The sequence below is a fragment of the Oreochromis niloticus genome, linkage group LG6, assembly GCF_001858045.2.
Source record: "Oreochromis niloticus isolate F11D_XX linkage group LG6, O_niloticus_UMD_NMBU, whole genome shotgun sequence".
NCBI classification, from domain to species: Eukaryota; Metazoa; Chordata; class Actinopteri; order Cichliformes; family Cichlidae; genus Oreochromis; species Oreochromis niloticus.
Window position 1 is genome coordinate 8720913 of NC_031971.2, and position 21852 is coordinate 8742764.

At 41.8% G+C, this 21852-nt stretch overlaps 1 protein-coding gene across 1 annotated transcript in view; it reads left to right on the forward strand.

Annotated features, from left to right (window-relative positions):
- Nucleotides 1-28: 28 nt before the first annotated feature.
- cacng2b (calcium channel, voltage-dependent, gamma subunit 2b) overlaps nucleotides 29-21852 on the forward strand; it is a 64011-nt gene continuing 42187 nt past the window's right edge. The window contains exon 1 of the mRNA XM_003459342.5: nucleotides 29-2092. Coding sequence (XP_003459390.1) covers nucleotides 1882-2092 — 211 coding nt within the window. The 5' untranslated portion in view covers nucleotides 29-1881. The remainder of the gene's footprint in view (nucleotides 2093-21852) is intronic.

Genomic DNA, 21852 nt, shown 5'->3' on the forward strand with positions numbered 1-21852 from the left:
CCATAAAATTATTGCTGCTTTTTTTTGATGATTTCCGATCTTTTTTCATGTGATGACAGTAAACGGCTGTGTGTGTGTGTGTGTCTGTGTGCCCTCGCTGTTCTCCGGCTGACCGTGATATAACCGTTTAAGGACCGTTTGGATGCGGGAGGCAGAGGCTCTGACGCTCCGGGAAGCTTCGTTCATCCCTCCTTGTCCTCCTCCTGCCTGCGACCGGCTGTGTGACCGGTGATGCTCGGCCTCTCCGCCTGGATGCGCCCCTCTCTCCGCGGTGTGCCGTCGGTACCGCTGCCCGTGTCCCCCTGTAGCAGAATTCCACTGTTGCCGGAGAAAGGTCTAGGGACCACATATGGAAACTGGGGACCAGAATTTTAGGAAAAAGGAAAACTAAGCAGGCTGTCGTTTGATTTGCACAACTTGATGTTGTTCCTCTTCTTCTTCTTTGCTTGATTTTTATTCCTATTATTTGGAGAAAGAGGGGGGCAGGAGGAGGGGGGTTGATCGTCCCTGGTTGGTTTATTTATTTATTTGATTTTAAATTCTCCATCCTCTCTTCTAAGGAATGGCTGGTTTTTATGGCAGTCATGGCACTGGCTGATATTTGGCAGTATTTATCATTCTGTCCTTGATTTGGAGGTGTGTGTGTGTGTGTGTGTGTGTGTGTGTGGTGGGGGTGGGTGGGTGAAGTGCTCGGTTCTGCTGGTTTGAGTCTGTCCTCTCATTCCTTTTGGTACATTTAGTCCTAATTTCCCTAACATATCCCGGGCCCTGCTTGCCTGTCTGTCTTGCCTGTTTCCCATCAGAATACATGTGCTCAGCCTGATTTGTCAGAAGTGCTTGACATGTACCTCCATGATTCACTGATCCACCTGGGTTCACACTGAGCTAGCCATCACTGAATTGTGTCATCGTTAATTAGAGATCTGTGCTTTGCCTTCTTCGGGGAGTGTTTTAAAGAAATCAGGCCGCCAACTGTGTTAGTCTTAACAACACTCCACCCACCCTCACCCAGCCACCCCCCTATGTTTCTTCATTCCTCTTCAGTATGAATTAATTCACCCTGCATGCATGCGGGTGCTCGTCCATGCACAGGTGTGTGAAAGTTTAAGTCTGCGAGCGAGTGTGTTGTGTGTGTGTGTCTGCGAGAGAGCAGGAGAATGACAGTGTAGGCTGTGTGTGACAGACTCTGTGAGTGGAAAAAATATATATATAAATATATATATTTTTCACAAAAAATCAAGCGCTCCCATGCACATCACATCACCGTTGAAGCTGTGAGGATTGTAATACGTGTAACTGTTTGAGTCGGCTCAGAAAGCCTAAATCAGGTCTAAAAACAGCCCCGGAGAAGCTGAGCAGAATCCTCCATCTTCTCCTGATCTGGGCCTTTTTCAGAGTTTGACGTTTAGAGGCCTTCCAACTCAACAAAGTAGGCCTAGATCCCAGACCAGGTCTCTTGTGGGATCTGCTTGAAGCCTGTGTTTTTAGGTCAACTTTTTTTTTTTTCTAGAGCAGGGCAACTTACTGCCGTTTGAGGACTCGAACAGCTTCAGAGCTGAGGGCTCCGCTGTCATTGCCAAAGTCTGTTTGACCCCCCCTCACCCCCCTTGCTCTGTTGGGTCAAACAGCCACAAATCCACCTCAGAGCTTCACCCTTCCCTTCATTTTTTCACCCTTTTGAAGACCCCCCCAAAAACCAACCATACGATTTCCCCCGAGCTCCCCGAACTCCCCCGCCCCCCAGCCGCCCCCCGCCACCGTCGCCCGCCCGACGCCGCCCACCCCCCGTTTTCCGAGCTGGCGTGGCGACGCAAACTCACAAATATTTACTTCCTGTACATCAAGAGGAAAGGGGGCCCCCCTTTCGTGGAATGCGGCAACATGGGCGTGTTTGACCGCGGGGTTCAGATGCTGCTGACCACGGTGGGGGCCTTCGCTGCCTTCAGCCTCATGACCATCGCCGTGGGGACAGACTACTGGCTGTACTCGCGCGGCGTCTGTAAGATCAAGAGCAACAACGAGAACGAGACCAGCAAGAAGAACGAGGAGGTCATGACGCACTCGGGCCTCTGGAGGACCTGCTGCTTGGAAGGTGAGCTGGAGCTGTGCTGTAGAAGTCACACACACGTATATATACATATATACACCAACGACACCACGCTCAGGCACACAAGCAGATCGATCCCTACATGCCCACACACACATTCACACAGTCCTGCAGTTGCACTCACATGCCTACACATAGGCTCACATGCCCACACTATTCTGTATGTACTCTGCATCCATTCCCACACTATCTGTCTATCTATCTGTGTGACATCATTCCTTCTTTGTGTGCTGAAATGAATGCAGCTTCTTCCTGAGCAGTGATTTGGATGGCTTGTCTACCAAATGTAGCATCCTCGTCCGCGGTTTTGGGGCTGCCCTCATGGTCCGTCATGGCCGGTGTGGCCAGAATGGCTTTTTAATTGTCCCAGCAGAGAGCAGCCTGGCCCACTTAGCAAACTGCCACAACAGGCTCCACATGGCACACACGGTCCAGCCAGGTGCACAGCTAAGTTTATCTCCGTGGCAGGCTGATGAACCCATATTTCTTACTTACGTCTATGTGGGGGGAGCAGTTCAGCGATCACCCTCCTGCTCTCCATACTAGTCTTGTAGATGTAGATGGGGAGCGAAATCCAAAATCCTTGCATCACAAAGGGGAAACCAATGTGATGCATCAGCACGGCTTATTTTAGAGCCGGGGTTATTGGGATTCTACTAAAAAAAAAAGAACAAGGAAAAAAAAAGTCAGTTTTAACTTTTTTGATTGTAAATCTAGGGAGGTGCACTGCTGTGTTCAAAATACTGGCTGCAAAGGGATAATAAAAACCCCGCTATACAGCCATGTTTGGGAGCAGAGATGGATAGAAAACTGGCATGAATGTGTCTTTGATGTGTGCAGGAAGAGCGGTTTTTGGTGGAGGGAGAGAGAGAGAGGAAAGCATATGCGAGTTTGCAGTGTGAGTTTGTGATCATACAAAAGGAAAAGCTGTGAAGTGTCTCTGCGTGCGAAAGCGTCTTTGACACATGCACACAAACGCTCGCACTGCAGAGGGTCACGCACACACTTTACATACGGCATGTTCAATCGGTCGTGATCATAAATCACGCAATATCAAGCCCACAGATTCGAGTGACGGAGATTCACTGCATTTGTGGGATTTCTCCCACGATTCAGCGAGGCTGCACGACTGCTCTGTTCAACGTTAGCCCGGACGGGCGTTTAGGAGAAGGAGGGATAGAAAGCATGAAGCTCTGTGTGCAACACGGTGTTCGCACGTTGAATCGGGCCTTGAAATCAGCACCTTTGTGATCAATCTGACAGAAAACGACATGTTGCTGAGTCTGGTTTGATGTCATAATCAGCACCTACCTATTACTCATGTATATGTGTGCGTGTGAGACCGTGTGTGTGTGAGACTGTGTGTGTGCCACAGTGTGGATACTGTGATGCGCCGCTCCCTGATTGTGACCTCACGTTGTCACACCGGTCGAGCCATGAAGCCTGATCCTGTCACACACCTTTGTTATTCATCCTCACAGAAATGATTAGAAGACGAGCTTGTTATCAGTAAGTCCTGTAGATTCTGTCCTCATATTTATTTCTTTTCAGTTTCATGGCAAAGATAGCAAAGACGTGTAGTGAAACTTAAAATCACAACTCCAGCTGCTTCTTTCACTTGATCATCAAATTTTAAATGTGTTTTTTTTCATAACATCATGTTGTATTCTCTGCTTTCTCAGCTCTCCTGCTGTTTGACTTCATGGCATTTAACTCTGATCTCATACAATAATCTCACCTTATTTCTCCAGAACATCTTAAATTATCCCTTCATCACATTCATAAGAGGTGATCCGGTGGCAGATGAAGCTCCAACATCACACACTAATTTTTAAAACTTAATTACATCAGAACATCACTGACATCACTTTTTTTTGCTCAATATTGTTGCATTTCCTAAAAAAAATGTATTCTTTAATGAGGTTTTTCCATGTGTATATCCTGGACTAACAGCACTACTGTCATTGTTCCTATCTAACAGAGGCTCATGGCACAGCTCTCACAAAATTGTCCAGTTCTGGTCAAATCTTAGCGTAGAACCAATCAAAGGAAATACATCATATCTATAGTTTTGTCTAAAACATCAGTTTCAAATATGATTTCATATTTCCCATGTCTCTCCTGGTTATCTACGTATTGACACTGTATGTGGGTGATGAGGTCATGTCTGGCCAGACACCATCATGTCTTGGTCGATCCTTTGACCACGTGCAAGGTAAATGAAAAAAAACCTCATCTTTCCTTTTTCTCTTTGTAAATGAGCTCATCTAATGCAGGACAAAAACACGAAGGGTCGTGTTCACTATTAATCAGAGATTTAAATCAAAAGGCTTTTTTCACAGATATTTTTTTAACTTGGGAAAGCACAGGTGGTTTAGTTCCACCACATGTCCCATTAAGCCATGGTAGTAAACCAGCATGCATCATTAATACACCTGCGCTTCCCTTGCTGGGAGGACTCCAAATGTCTGCCATGAGGATTGCAGATAACAGCGTAACCTGTGCCCAAGACCTGGAAGATGTAGCACTTTTTTTCGTCTGTCTGTTTTACACGAGTTAAACCACAGTAATAAATGTAACCGTGGTTTTTAATTCGACTTGATCTCAACAGAACACTAGCCCAGGAATAGCACAGCGCTCCCAATAACTGAAACAAACAGTTGCTAATGCTTGCTCATTCAGCGAAACACCAGCCAGGTTATGAAAAGCGCTTAAAGGTCCTATACCACATTCAGAGAATCGGGTCTAGGCTCTTTTTTTAATATTGCAATTTTGCTAGAAACACAATTCAAACTGTTGCAGATGGAAGAGAAGATTTGGGATCATGGTAGCACAAAGCATTCACAGGTCCACAGATGGAGAAATCAGCTTTGAGATTACAAAATGACCAAAATAAGTCCTGGTGTCCTGTGTGAATCTTGGATGATAAAGGTTTAGAGCACAACAGTGAACCAAACTGAAACCTAACCCTGAGTCAACTGGGTCGCTATATTAAGGTAACAAACTTTATGTAAGCTTTCTATGTAAAAAAATACACTTATCAGTGGCAACACAGCCTCAGTTAACCCAAACTGAATTTCCCACTGATGGTTACCTCCATCACTGCTCAGGTGCTAACACATCTGTTGCAAAAAGAAATACACTGGACAACACAGATCTTTGGTTTTGCACCAAAAGTGAAACGTAGTTTTCTTCCAGCATTTATATTTTCACCCTGCAGCCTGAGCCCTGTTTTAAATTTTAGCCCAGAAACAAAAGGCAGAGTATTTCACACAACTCTTGTTGCTAGCTTCTCTATTTTAAACAAAAGGCTCATTTTGTGCAGGTGTGATAACAGCTACGAGTGATCGGCCATGTGTCCACGTTATGCAATCATTTTTGAGCGCGGGTCACGGATAACAAATGTTGCACGTAACGCTGGTTGGTTTATGAACGTAGGTACAAAAAAAGGGCCAAAAACAGAAGAACTTGGCACCGAATTTTTAAAAATTGTGTCAAATCAACGACACGTTCGCGGATGTGAACGCGGCCATGCCAACTCGCTCCATGTGATATGCTTATTTTCCTCGCTAAGTGGCTTTACTTTTCACACTCTAGGCTCGCTCGGTGTCCTTGGCACCAGAGATTTGAAATGGTTAAGAGCAGAGAGGAATCTGAGAGAGATCCAGCTTGCTCTGTTGTGCTTCGCCTTCAGAGCTACAGTTGCTTTATGGCTGTGTGGTGCAGAGAAGAGAATGAGAGGGAGGAGAGGAAGAATTGGGAGGTGTTGAGAAAGAGAAAAATGGAGGTGGTGGTGGTGGTGGAGGGGGGCAAGAGATAGAAAGAGCAGGCAGCCCTGGTTTGCTGTCACACCCCCTCAGGCATCCTGTGCTATCTTTAACACACAGGCCCACGTTCTATCTAACCTATCTTGCCCGCCTTTTAACATAAAACGTCACAGCGTGACAGTGATTTTACATTAATGCTCGGGACGTGATGTAAATGATTTGTAGAACCTACTGAGTGACTGTTAAAGGTTTTGTCATCACGGTGAAACGCTGGCGTCACAAAAACACCAAAGATCACACGCAGCACTTTCACGTCGAGCTTGTGTTCGTTATTGCGGTTGTGAATATGTTTCTGCTTTAAAGCTCTGCTCTGTATACAGATGGAAAAGTGCCTGTGTCTTTCTGCACGAGGCAGGGCTCTGTCTCCATATTGGAGTGCATTACGGCGATGACATTAATTATGCTAATAGCCAACAGCTCCGGTAGCGTTGCTGTGCTTGATCGTCAACAGAGCCTCTCCACGCTGCCTCTTTATCTAAAGCCCCAGATAGTGATATGCCAGGATAGGGGAGTAACTAATTACATGGGATCCAGAATACAAAAATCCAGCTACTGACACAGAAAAAATATGCAGACCAACTCTTTATCTAAAGCCCCAGTAAGTGCATCAGTGGATGGAGAGCACAAATGGCTTGTAATCAGATTACAGTAGTAATCTGATTGGACAAGAAAAAGTCATGTATCTTTCATATCAAGCACTAGTTAGAGAGTCAGTGCAGGGAGGGACGGCTGACTGCAAAAGAACACCCACTGCTTTATCAGATGCTTCATTACTTGATATGGGGAGCGGGAAATGATGATTACGAACAGATTTACTCCAAAGTCACCTGATAATGTGCGATCTGGGATCTGTAGGCTCCCAGTTACAAACAGAAACAAATGAAATGATGCAAACTGTTTGACTGACAGGCCCAACTTCCACTGTGGTTACCTCAGTGTTTTCCCTCTCTATACAGTTATTTATGAGTCTGTGTTGTCAATTCAGTTTTATTTATACGGCACCAAATCACCACAACACTCGCCTCAAGTTATGGGTGTTAGATTTTTTTTCAGGCAATATTGTAGATCAGAGTTTTCTGCATATTTTATGATGATATTTAGGGTTATGTTTTCATGTGATGCTGAAATATGAGCTCACAGAATTTGTTTGTGTTGTGGAATGTATATCATAAACTCAGTATATGTACATGGATTGATCCAAATATTAAGAGTATCGATACCAATGCTGATATTGGTATCCAATTGCTACTAGAACAACAGAATTGATACTTGTTTCTATCCTCTATGTTAAATATGCAGCCCACTGAATGTTTTTGTTGGGGTTTTTTGTGTTTTTTTTCAAACATGCACTATGAAACACAGAAGTTAACCCAAAGTGCTCACATTTCATGTCTCCAAAAAATCCAGGTTCAAAATACACGAGAAGCTGAAAGGTGTGTTTTGTTGTGTTAGTTAATTATTGTGGAAAATAAAAAATTACCGTGATTTAGTGATCGATAAAATGTGTTAAGACTTTGCAAACTGCTGATGATTCATCCCATAAATCATGACACACTGCTTTCCTGCATATAAGCTGTCTTTACAGGTCAGAAATATCGGTATCTGTATCTGCAACATTGGCACTGTATTCACTTGCAGTATTGCACAGGACTAGTTCTCAGAAAACCTTTGTGTTGAGGCTACATTCAAATATTCAGTCACTTACTGAGAATTATGCCCTATTGTTGTCATCTCCTTAGCTTAAAATGAACCGTATTACAACACGTCCTTACCCCGTGGTCAGTACATCCAATATAGTTCACAAGTATTTAATAATCAGGAACCATAAAATGTTGCAAATGTGTAAACCTGTCCCTTCCTACAATAACACAAACTTGTTTTAAGGAGAGGAAAGGTTGAAGACGTAGCTGCTTAATAAAATGCAAAGAATCCTAAATGATGTCTGAAAGAGGAGTGCTGGTGTAAGAAATAAGAACCATTGTTCTGTCTCCACACAGAGGCCTGCAAACAGTCAGCATCCAGCAGCGCTCCGTGGGCGTGTTGCTGTTGATACTGTAATAGAAGTGACTGACAGGTCAAGGCAGCTGTCAAACCACAGCCACCCAACTACTGGAAATTCTTCTCAACAGAGACAACAAAACCTATTTGGAATTATTTTTAGCCTTATAACTTATTTAAAGAAAATGCCCCCCCCTTTTTTCCCATAATCCCTGTTGAGAACATGAAGTCTAAAGGCCTGTACACACCGGACACGCAAAACTTGTGTAAATGTTTAGTGCATTAAAAATACTTTAACTCCTCTGTTCTTATTGCAGCCATTTACAGTGACTTCAAAATTTCATAGGATGAATTGGAGGCATTTTTTCTGACCAAGCTTGATTTGTCTGAATTTTCACATGTGAATAAACAGATTTGACCAATCAGACCACTGCATTTGGTAACAGGCGCGCTCGTAGCTCAAAACGAAGATAGTAAAAACCTTAGACACACAGCTGTACGCTGCTCCAGGTCAACAGGCCCTCGGAAATGATTTCACTGCCTCTTCAAATGTGATCCAACTCTCCCAAAAACAGTTCAAACTGCCCCACTGACATCCTGAAATACATAACAAAACGGTCGTGATAGCTCAACTATTGGATGAAACCATGAAATTCTCCCTGCTGCTAAGTTCTCGTGAGATTTCAGTGAAAATTCTGAATTTCAACTGATTTTTCAAGCAGAAACATGAAGATATTCATGTTTCTGAGAGTTCGTTCCACAAGACATAAAATACAGAGAGGAGAATTTTTAAATCAGATTTACTGGCATTTCCGACACGCGAATTATAGAAAATTTAACCCCGAAAAATGTCGTAGTTTTTTGTGCTTGATATCGAAATAAAACATGTTTAAAAATCAACCCAACTTTTAGAAACCCAACTTGCGCTAATTTGAGCGCTAGCTAGTAAATCTGGCCCAAAAAGCAGCAATTTTGTTTTGTTTATTATGCTGTTTCCTTTCAGTGGTGCAGTGGGTGTCACAGTCACCACACAGCAAGAAGGTCCTGTTTGAATCCACCAACCATCTGGGGCCTTTTCTGGGTGGAGTTTGCATGTTTTCCCTTCATAGGTTTTCTCTGACTTCCTCTCAAAGTCCAAAGACCTGTGCGATAGGTGATTATCGTTGTGCTTCAAAATTGGCCGTTGGTGTGAAAGTGAGTGTGAATGTGTATCTGTCGCTCTGTTAGCCCTGTGACAGACTGGTGACCTTTCCAGGGTGTACACCGCCTTTCACCCTGTGACAGAATAAGGAAAGCAGTTACGAAAATGGACGGACGTTTCTTCCTAAAGAGTCAGAGATGTTCTTGGAAAATAACTTCAAAATTGAGATTTGCTGCTGCTTTGACAAACTGGCACATCAGTCAAAATAAAATCAAAATAAAACTTCTTAACTAGCAATTCAGTTATGTTAAACTGGACAAGTGACAAATGTAAAGTATTTGCCACAACAGCCCAGCTGTGCAGATGCAGCTGGTTTGTTCTATGAAGAAAAAAAGTAACAAGTAACGTATGGTTACTTTTTTACTTATGACTTATTTATTACAGCAATAAAAGTTGACACAAAAAAGTTCTGGGAGTCCTCTCCCAGTGGGACTGCCATCTTTAGATTAGTCCATGGAAGTCCTGTAGGGCAACCCTGACAGGCCAATCGGGCTATAGGATCTTACAGTAGAATCTGGTGCTGCTTACAGTCGGTTGGATTGGGGGAGGAACTTATGGTGCACGAACACATGAATTTTGAGAAAAGAGTCTTGAGTTATGCTCCAGGTTGCTCTTCAGACCTAACACAGCTTCTCTAGGCTTGAACATTGCAGCTGGTCTGAAAGTATTTCAGAGATGCACAAGGAGACGACCTTAAAGGTTATCACTGTGAAATTTAAATCAGGCATGTTTTGGGGTTTTTTGTTGTTTTTTTTATGGAACTTTTTGAACACCAACTACAAGGTTTTTGTTCTTATTGACGAAAACAATAACAGTAAAAATCTGAATGTTTAAGTTTAGCATTTAGCATTAAATCAGTATTTCTCCCCTTAGACTAATTAATCACAAAGCTTCCTTTCTCGGTGTCTTCTTGAACTGGGCAGTTCAAAAGTAAGGAAGTGACACAGTGATGCATACAGTGACAGAACAGGCAGAATGGATCTTTAAATCTGGATATGTCACATATGACAACTTTACTTTTGTGTATATGTGTATTTTAGACTTGCGTAAAAGTGCACACAGTACCCTGGAACAGCCTCCTTATATCCGTGCAGCCATTACTCGTCCCCTCGGACCCCCACACTCCTCCATCCAGCAGCTATCGAGTCTGCTCCAGTTGGATCTGCTCAGCGTGCCTGTCATTCTGGACGGATGGCCCTGTGTCGGTGGTCCAGCTGTGGAGGCAGGCTCCACAGATCCAGCCTGTCGTGGGTTTCCGTGATAGATCTTGCCCCGGGACAGTCTCTCGTTCGTAGGCACAGACCGGAGCTGCCCTGGGGGCCCTAGCCTTGACAGGTGGAGCTCAGCAGGCTCTAAATGCTGCTATTAATCTCCATCACGGCGGGTTTGAGAGCGAGCGAGGTGTGTGTGACAGCAGATATGTTTCTGGGAATGAGGTGTGAGTGTCTGAGAGTGTGCTGCGAGTATGTGTTTGTACCACCGTCAATTTTAGCTTTCATCACACTCAAAATCATTTCGCTGCTCAAGCCATCTGAACCGCCTGAACCTTTAAAAACCCTGCCACGTCGAATAATTTCCATCTATGCAGCACTCGCCTGGACTGACAAAAACACAGGGCCCGCCGCGCTGTGCGTTATGTACGACCTGTAAGCTTATGTGTGCGGACATGTATTTATCACAAAGGATTGTTTAAAGACAGTGAGGAACTCTGTCATCGTGAGGCTTCACTGTCTTGTAAGGGTTAGGTTACCATGGAGATAAGCGATTATTTTAGACCTCATTTTGTATTTTTCTTCAGCACCAGGTCAAAAATTTTTTTTTTATATTTTTATTGACAGGCTGAAAGTCAAAACCCTGACCTGTTTGGTCAAAAACTGGAGCCTCTGTATTCTCCTCACCTTGTATGTTGCCGTTGTGCATACTCTTATACATTCTTGCATAATTACACTTATTGTGTGGTGTAACTTATATAACTGTACGCCATAACAGAGAACTGTAATTGGAAGTTAATAACCATGCTGCATGGCTACAAATACTTGCTGTGTGTGCATAAACTCTGTGAAGTGAAGAATTTAACTTAGAGAAAAGCGACAAGTGACCTCAGGCTGACTTTTATTTATTCATTTTCTTTGAGTAATCCTGCATCCCATTATCACAGGCTTGTAAAAGCTAATGAAAACCGGCATTAGAATTAAAAAGGAAAAAATAATAATACAATCATTTGGGTTTAAGAGCTTAAGTTCTATTTGGACTATATGGTTTTTTGTTGTTGTTTTGATTACATAATATAACTGGAAAAACATTAGTGCAGTACTTTAGTACAGGAAGAGGGTCCTGGGCTCGACTCCACCATGTGGCGTTTACGTGTTCTCCCAGTGCCTGCGTGGGTTCCAGGTACTCCAGTTTCCTCCCACAGCCTAAGGGCATGCATGTTAGGTTAATTGGTAATTCTGAATTGTCTGTAGGTGTGAACGTGAGTTTGAATTATCGTCTGTCTCTCTGTGTTAGCCCGACTGGCAACCCATCTAGGATGTATCCTATGACATGTGGGATAGGATCCAGCCCTGCCGAGACCCTGACGTGGATAAGTGGGAGAACACGGATGGATGGATAAACCCAGTTTTTCCTGTTTGTGTCCTTGTAAGCCCGAGTCATTGTTGTCATGACCGTGAACAAATGATTTACATGGGTTTTACCACTTTTTCTCAGAGGCATGTTTATATAAACATACACCATTACACCCCCCCCAAAAACAGCCCAAGATCCAAATGGAGCAAATTAAAATGACAAAAACTATTTTAATTAGTTTAGTTTATATTACCCCAACCTTCTCTGTGTTAACCAATTAATGCAGTCGGTCCACTTTCTATTTGTAGCAGTGTTCCTTGTCCTCTTTCATGGCATTGCTGGGTATCTATGGCCACATGACACGGCGTAACTATGGTGATGCAGAGCTCTGTTGGCAGCACAAGGCCGGCTGTCACACAGGCATCACGGCCTCTCAATCAAAGCGACTGTTTACGAGCACTCACACACCACCTGGGACTGACACACACACTCCAGTCCGCGCCATGGGAGGGGCATCAATCACACACGCAGCAAACAGCTACGTGCAAAAGCGCGAGCGCATGCACAAGTGTAGTAGAGACACAACAACACACAAGCATTGTTCTAAATAAGGCAATAAAACTAATAATAACAATAAATAGACAGTTGTGAATACAGTTTTTAAAACCTTCAGAGCAATAAAGAAAAAAGTAAACAAATAAATCCAAAGAAATTTAAATAGTTAAATAAACATGACAACAATCTAAACATATAAACTCAATGAAAGGATTCATTAACACATTAACTGTTGATTGTTTACCACAAAATTGAAGTTTGGAATCGATCCGATACCAAAGGGTTAGTATTACCAATATCAATACCTTTAACCTATAAAGGCAGCTTATTTGTAGGGCACAGCAGTGTGTCATGATTTAGAAGATGAATTATCATCTTTCCAAATTCCAAAACACATTTTAATGACCATTTAATCACTGTAAATGTTTACTTTCTGCAATAATCAATCAGCACAATGAAAAGACCTTCCAGCTTTTACAAAAAATAGACGTGAGAGTCAACAAAAAAAGATTCAGCCATCTGTCATGTTTGAGGGATACTTTTTCATTTGCAAAAAATGAATTTATTCAACAAAATCCACTGGTTCTACATACTGAACTGGGAGGATCGGATCCGATACCAATACCGGTGTTTATTACCAATAATTGGATCAATCCACCCACCTCTAATGATGCATTGGTAAAAATCCAGATGTAGTTCGTGAACATAATCCGTTACTGAAATCTTAAAAAGCAAAATATTTTCATGTACTGTATAGTCAAATACTAAAATTATTCCAACCATTAACCAAATTTATTTTTCAGTCTCAATACAATTATATATACAAGTCATTTCTGATCAATAATAATTTTCATGGAGGACAATATCCAGGCAGAGGACAGTGAGCACTAAAGTAATTTTAATTTGGTGGGTATTTTTGAAGAAAGACTGTTGTTTTTAGACTAAATACATTTATATTTTGAATCAAATCAAATCCCTCATTATATTTGTAAATCATCTTTTTTGATATGTTTGGGGCTCGCAGGGCATCCAAAGCCTCCAGTGTTAACATTAAAATATCTTTTGAAAAGTACAGCAGTGTGTCCGGTCATGTGTTTGTTCTGCAGATGCTGAAGTGTTTCACTAACAGGGTTATGCAACAGGACAAAGCTGTTAGCAGACTGTGGTGTTACAAGAGGAAGGTGTGCCAGAGCGATGTAGTAGCAGGACTATCCTGCACATGTGCGTTATTTCTGTAGTGTAAGCCAATCCTTGACTGTTAAACCACACAGAAAAGATCTATAAGCTTTATTTTAAATCATCCAGAATGACTTGCATTGTATTACAATCTGTGTTGTCACAGGAGAGCCCAGCCTCTTACAGTAGTAACAGTAACAGTATGTCACGTTCTTTGTTTTACAGTATAGTAGGCTGACTGTGGTGTAGCGGGGATCTGTTGGCACCTCCACACAGTCTGTTTAACGCCTGGTGGGAGAGGTGCTGACAGGCCGACTGCTCCCTAATCCTGCAGACAACAGGAGCCAAAGGGAATGACCAGGCAGTGCATGTATGTGCATATAAACCTGTTGTTAAAAACATTACATTTACATTTCCAAAGTGTATTTGTGGTCACATGGTGACGATACAAACACTCTTTATTGTTAGAAGGAAAAATACTACAATATCCATGTGCTCATTAGATAGAAGTCATGAGAGCCTGTGACCCTGCCCACCATCAGTCACAGCAGAGCGACAGCTCGAGTGGGCTGCTGTCATTACGAACGCAGGGTAAAGCCGATAAGAAATCTGCATTAGTAGTAACATATGGTCGAACTGATGGAGTAACAATGCTGTCATCTCTAAGCCACATGACTCATAAACATAATGCCTGTGTGTGTGTGTTCACAGTCTCACTTTCCTGTAAACAATACATTAGTCAATTGATTACCTGATAGTAAAACAAGCTAATCCCAGCACAGCACACGCAACGCGAGTTAAACGTGGACCGCTTGCACACATTTAGGACGCAAGCACATTCCACACATGCAGCCAAACTAACGTTACCCGCGCGCGTGCATGTCATGTAATTATGTTCTCACATTCATTGTGTGAGTAATAACGTGCAGCCTTGGTACAGAGCTTGGCAGTTCGGACTTGTGTGTACACCCGGGCAGAGACGGCTGCATACAGAAGAAATTACAGAAGCCAGTCCCTGAGGTGATGTCGTGACTTTGGCTTCATGTATATATGTATTCATTTACAGAGCACAAACACATGCACTTCTCATTAAAGAGGTGTTCAGAGGTCAAATTTGTACGGTTAAGTAATGTGTTAAGTACAATGACTCAGTCTTACACACAGACACACACACATACACAAACACTATCACAACTTGACGTCAGTAGATATGAGCTACCAATCCTCCTACCTGTTGAAATATAACATTTAGAAGTAGTAAGTAATTTGTATTAAAGCACTTATTTGTTTAGGCTCTTAACTAATACAGGAAACAGTACTAAAATGCACTAAAATGATATTTATGTAGCCTGGATGCAAAAGCACTACTGCGGGATACAATCCAGGACACAAACCACCGAGGCCACTTTTTGCACAACCTGGCAGACACTGAAGTGTGGATGAACGCTACGATAGCAGTCACAGTGCCAGATCCTGTTGCACTTCACTCAGCATTAGGCCACATGGTGACACAAAGTTGGTTTGGCTTACTTCAAATGTCACTTTTATGACTGAGGTATATTAAAACATAACAGATTTGATATGCTTTGAGCAGCAATTGAATTACAGGGTTTAGGTTTGTCAGTGAAGATGAGCAAACCACCTGAACATGACACTACAACCCATGGACACTCCAGTTACTACTCCTTTCAATTTTTTTTACATAGTGCATGAACATTCACGTCAAGGTGCTTTATATTATAAGGTAAAAATTGTACAATAATACAGAGGAAACTCCAATAATCAGATGACACTTTGTGAGCAAGTACTTGGCAACAGTGGAAAGGAAAAACTCCCTTTTAACAGGAAGAAACCTCCAGCGCAACCAGGGAGCAGCAGCCATCTGCCGTGTCTGGTTCAGGCTAATGGGAGGAAGACAGGACAAAAGTCACACTGTGGAAGAGAGCTAACTAATGATTAAATAGAGAGTGGACTATTAACACACAGAGTGACAAAAGGTGAGTGAAAGAAGAAATGCACAATGCATCGTGGGAAGGCCCAGCAACCTAGGCCTATTACAGCATAACTAAAGGAGGATTCAGAGTCACCTGATCAGAACTAACTAAATGCTTCATAAAAATAGAAAGATATTAACTGAGAGACATGCAGATGCACAAAGAAAACTCCAACAAACTAGTCAGGTTATGATTCACCAAGTCTTCATGGTCAGCAGAAGATGTTTATAGCCACACTGCAGATGTGTCTAACTCACAGTAATGATAATGGTGCAACACTATGAAGGCTGTAATAAACTCCACTGTCTGCCATTATGATTCGTGGTCTGTTGTAAATTGTGTGTGTGTGTGTGTGTGTGTGTGTGGCCATCAGGATGTGTTTTTCGTGAGTTAGTTTGGGAATTTACAGGTACTGTATATGTGATGCTTCAGACATGTTTGATTGGCAGACCTCGACAGCAAGAACATTTTATTAGCTCCGCACGTCATCCGAGAGCGGCTTTAAAGCCTAAGCTTTCAAAGACCTGGAAAACGAATTTCTCCTTTCTGTGCAGACTGATGGAATGAGTCTAAATGGCTGTGCTCCTCGCACCGATCAGAGCGACAATATTTGAACAAGAATTTGATGACTGTTGGTGCATTGTTTGGTTACTGCAAAAGAAAATTGATCAAACCACATCCGCCCACTGATGAACAAAGATTAGAAGGCCTTTTGAGAAGTACACCTGTAAAAAGATGAATTATTAAGAAAATGCAAAAGTATTAAAAGCTAAGTATTAAAAGAAGAACTGCTCGTATTCTTTTACATCAAAGTGCTTTTACAGATGTTTGGGAGTAATACTTTCTGAGGATAGATACTCGAGTTCCATACTTGAGGTTAAGTCTTTAAGATTGAAAATGGAAAATTAGAGCAGTAAATTTAGAAGATGCCAATCATCTCAGACACAAATGAGTGATACTTATATTTCAGCATACTGAGTATAGTAATTCATTGATGGTCATTTACCTGCAGTAAGCACCTCCAGTCCTCACTGAGTGCTTCAGCTCTGTTAACCTCTACAGAGTAAAGAGGCCAGTATGTGGTCATTACTATAATTCACAGCTGAGTTTGACTCTTGCGTACATGGAGGAAACAGTATAGATGAAAATGAGCCTGCAGAAATTCATAATTAGTCATTTGCATGTATTAGCTTTAGGTTCATGAAACCATGGCTTTGCCTTCTGGACATGTTCAGCTGTAGGTTTAGGTTATTAAATCAGCCTCATAAATCATTCTCAAACAGATAAACAACATTACTCAGTCTCGGGATAATTATCATAATTGGTGGCATTTTAAATAATACTTCAAATGACACGATTAAAATTAATCTGTTTATTAGATTTAAATTAATACAAATATATAACAGCATAATAATGTAAAGGTCGAAGGGAACAGTCACTCTTGTGCGGTGCTAAATAAAGAAGCGCATATATCAAATGCACTACTTTAAAGCACAGTTACACACTGTAACTAAAGCTGCTTTAGAAATGGTGTGTAATGCAGACACACTAGTGAAAACAGTGGTTCGAGACCAAGGCCCAAATATTTCATTGCCTTTGATATGGTTGTTTCAAAGACGGCACCAGGTAGGCCACCACTCGCAGTCACGTACCGTCCTCAAAACGACTTTGGTGCTTTAAGATGGAGATAAAACGGCAGTAAGATGGATTCAGTCTGCTATCAGTTTGTTATCAGTTTGTGATTTAATGGGGTCAAGTTGGCAATTCCATGCAATCTGTTTGTGGCAACACAGGGATTAACTGATAAATCAAATAAAATTGCAAATCTGTTGGACTTAACATTAACTACTAACATTCAGGATGCAGTCTTAACCTCAGAACAAAAAAAAATCTGAAATTCTGCTACAAATAGTGACCTACTTTCTGCAAAACGATGATTTAACTGCAAAAGGACAGAGGCGCCTGGCAACCTTAGTTTTAAATAGGAATATAACAAGAATACATCCAAGGAGATTGTTTGTTGAACGCTTAGCGTCTGCGTGACCAGTTGGTCGCCCAACAGCTTCCATGTGGTCACTAAATGGTCAAAAATTAATTGCTATCATTGGTCAACCACCAACTTTTCCTCGTCGCAAAGACACTCCTGTTCAGTTTTTACTCCAGTGTGACTGAGCCTGAACGTCAGAACGTAGTGTGAGAAGTCGAAACGTGGTTATGTTTGGGTTAAGGCAGTAAAAGAGGACTGTTAGTTTGCATGCCATACCCTGTGTATGTGTGGCACATAACTTACATCAACTTAACAAGATTGGAGGTGATAACCACCCAACAGCCACTCTCTGAACACATATTTCAACATAAAGTTTTCAACATAAAGTTTTATCACTTCATTAAATCAGTACATTAAACAGTCCTCTGCTTAGCAGTGTACAGTGTAGCTACACTAGCTAGGTTCCTTAGCATGCTGCTGTGTTAGCTGGTGGTTCCATCAGTCCTGCTGCTGGATCAGAAAATCCAGCAGCAATGGCCGTGTTCTTTGAGTTTCAGCCGTGCAAAATTGTACAAATCACAGTCAATTTGTAAAATCATAATTTATGCAGATATGATCTGAAAAACAAGGTTTAAATGACTTGGGGTTCAGTCCTGCAGTATACTACTAATCCCTCCCTTAGGACTGAACTGGAGAGGCACAGAGAGACATACAGTAAGTAGGTGTGGAGTGAATCAGTTACTGGACTTTTAACTACTCATTGATCAACTGCAGCTGCTAAATGACCCAGCAAAAGACTGTATTTGTACTGGGCTGGTGGTGCTGTGTGATGGTGTGTAAATTTAACAAGGAGACTGAGTGTGTGTTGCTAAGACACTACTTGCATGCACATTCATTATTCCACTGTTAAAGTTACACTTGCACCATTTCCAGGCTTACCAGTCTTTTTTAAAGGGCAGGTTGACTGGCAGCTGATTTATACAAATGCTTTCTCATATCCTGCAAATTTCCTTAAACTTTCACTTTAATGCAAGTTTTCTCCTTGTTCCTGAGAGAATCTAAAGCATCCAGTTTACTGTCTCTGAAGCCTCACTGCGATTCTGATGTGCAAGCTACGTATTGGGTATTTGACTTGTGCGTGCAGCTGATGAAGCGTTCAAGAACGGGATCGTGCTGTTTTGAGGGAACAGGAAGCTTCTTCCCTGCAGCAGGTACTGCAGCGCATGAGTCGAGTCAGAGTAAAGTGAAACGATTCAGCAGTTTCCTGAAACCTCTCAGTGTTCAGGTCAGAGCAGTGACAACAGCGCGTGGACACAAAATGGCCTCCAGCTATGTCTCCTTGTTTGGTGTGTTGCATCTCTGTCCAGACGTGCCGACCGACAGGTGACGCAAGTGGGAGGCATCTCTGCTTTCAATCGGTGCAGGATTTGCGGTGTGCAGCGGCTATGTTGTGTGTTGTGTATTATTTTTGAACCTTTTTGTGAATTAAATGATTGAAAACACGTTGCGGCCATCTGCTAACTGTACAGTGGAGTGTCTCTCCCAGCATCATGTGTTTAGATAAGTGTGTGATTCTCTGATGCTCCAGATTGAACGCTCTTCTTCCTTTGTAGAGCCGTCCTTTCCAAAAAACATGGCACAATATCAGCACACCAGGCACGCTAAACAGATGCCTACATTTTTCCAGCTGTGTCATTTCATTACGGTTTCAAGTGTTTCTTTAACAACGAGTGATCGGCTTTTGAGAGGGTTGGATGTAAAAAAGCTATAGTGCTCTAAGACAAGCAGTCAGAGGACCATTTTTACACTGTCTGCACTCTGACTGTAGTCACACATGCATAAGCTGCCTGCTTGTTTTATCTGTGGCAAATAAGTGTTTCCATATGCAAAGGGAGGAGCTTTTGGTATGGCGATATATCAAAGTGGATAACATATTGACTATCAGACAAAAGTTTTATCTATATCATACACTGTATATAAATGATGGACCGAGGAACCAGGATGTTAACCAAATCTGAAGCACTGAGGTGAGTATCTTGGCCATCATCATCTTGGGTTTTAAACCTAAATATAAATAAGAAAGGCGTTTATCACTTTCACATAGAAGGTAATTATCAGTCAAAAGTAGCTGCAGTCAAAGAATACCTTCTTTTGTCTTGGATCAAGGAACTATAGTGTTGATTTCCTATTGACCTCCCATTGACACATAGCCCCCTGCTGGTCATCAGGAAGAATGTAAGTTTATAGCAAGTTTAGTGTAATCACTATCGGCCTGAAACCTGTCCAGGGTGTACCCCGCCTCTCGCCCTATGGTAGCTGGGATAGGCTCCATTCGCTTTTTAATCTAAGTGAATATCAGGAAGGCATTTTTGGTATTTGAAAGCATTTCTGGTCTCTATTTTCTCCTTCTTTTTTTCTTTTTTTTAACAAGGAAACAGCTAGATTGAAGCTAACTTCTGCCTTAAATGTAGAGTTATATGACCTCTCTGGTGAAGTCCCTGGCATGTGGGAGAGCTGCTCAGGTTTTAAGGGACAAAGTCACAATGACAAGACACTCATGTGTGTCCCTCCCTCAAAATGGGAGGCTGAAGTTGACTTTTTTCAGGGTTGGTTTTCTTGAGCAGCAACACTGAAGGTCCCCTGCTATGATAATGAAGCTGTGAATCCATTATCACTCCATCGTCTTCCAATTATTTTCCGGTGGAATTATAATTTCAACCTAAACTGAACTTACAACTATACTTATTTTTTGTTCCACTGAAATGCAAACGTAAAAACTTCATATCGTTAGAAATAAATTACAAGAAAATGCAACAACACTAAAAACAAAAATGCTGAGATGCAAATTTGACTTGGTTTCACATAGGTTCTGATATGATCAGAAATGTACAGCACTGTGGAAAAGTCTGTAGCCATCCTCATTGCTTTATAATTTGCTAGGCAAATGGGAAATAGGTGCAATATTTATTGAAACATGTTGAAACAAGACAAAAACTGAATTTGTACAATACTAATGACCTTGAAAGTCAATATTTGGTGTGACCACTCTTTAACACAGCCTGAGGTCTCCAAGTCAAGCTTTTTTGTAATTTCTTTTAGTAGTCTTCAGGAATAGTTCTCCAGGCTTCTTGAAGGATATTAAAAGATGATTGCGTTGATCGTTTCCTGGCTTTTGCTCTGTTTTCTGTTGAGATGATCCTTCATTCCTTTAATAGAATTCAGGATGTGGGAAGTCCAGTCCATGACTGTTTGTTTGTTTTAATGCGGTATGCTTTCACTGCATTGGCAGTGTGTTTGGGATCACTGTCATGGTTGGTAAATGAATTCCAGTCAGAAAAACCTCAGTGAGATGTTTTCCATATTGTATAATAAAACTTCACTGTAATTTTCCACACTCACAATTTCATCAGTTTTGATAAATTCAACCTCAAACCATGACAGAGCCTCCACCGTGTTTTACAAATGGCTGTAGACACTCACTCCTATACCTCTGTCTTGACCACCTCCATATAATATACATATATATATATATATATATATATATATATGTATATATATGATTTAAATCGAAAATTGCGAATTTGGATTATTCACTCCATTACACCTGTTGCAACTTTTTTCAGTCCAGTTCTTGTGTAGTTTACCATACCTACCTTAGGAGTTGTTACTTGTATCCCCCCCCCCCTTCCACTGAGAACATTTCAGATGAGGTTTCAGTGAACAGTAGGTGGCTCTACTAAAGGATCAAGTGCATCTGTTGGGTCCTGTGTCACGTTTTTGCTGGATGTTTTCTGGTTTCCTAAGGGCATGATTTTAAAAAAAAGTTAATCTGCTTTAAAGTATATTTTTTTTAAAGAAGAGAAATCTTTTAGGAAATCTATTGCTTGAGAACGCCTAAGAAAATCTGGCTTCTGAGAAACAAAATAAAAAATGAGGGTTGGCCCAAGATGTTCGCTCTCTACTGTGTGTTTCTTCATGGGATTCTTTTTCTGTTTTTGTGTTGCTGCTGTGTTTGTGAACTGGCGCTGTGTTAAAATGTACCCTTTGCCACCACTACGGCAGAAGTTGGCGTATTAGCTCGCTGCTCTTAATATTAAATTATTAATAATTATTCTGTGACTTTTTCATCGGCTCTTACTGTTTTGAAGTTGCAGTGAAACCGAGCTGAGGGCTGGCCTCCTGGTTTCAAGATATTTATGGAACGAAACAGTTTATGAACTTCGAAAGGAGCAAATATTTTTGTTTTTGTTTTCTAAGCACTTCGCCCTCTCTCCTTCCCTCCGTTCCTTCCTGCTTGTTGCCAGGCGCGCTTGCATTTGTTGAATATTCACAGATAATTTAGACAACAGAGGATGCAGGGGCAGGAGGGAAGTAAAGAAGAAAGAAGGAAGCGAAAGGCAAGAGGAAAAAAGGAAGGATGAGCAGAGGAGGTGGAAGAA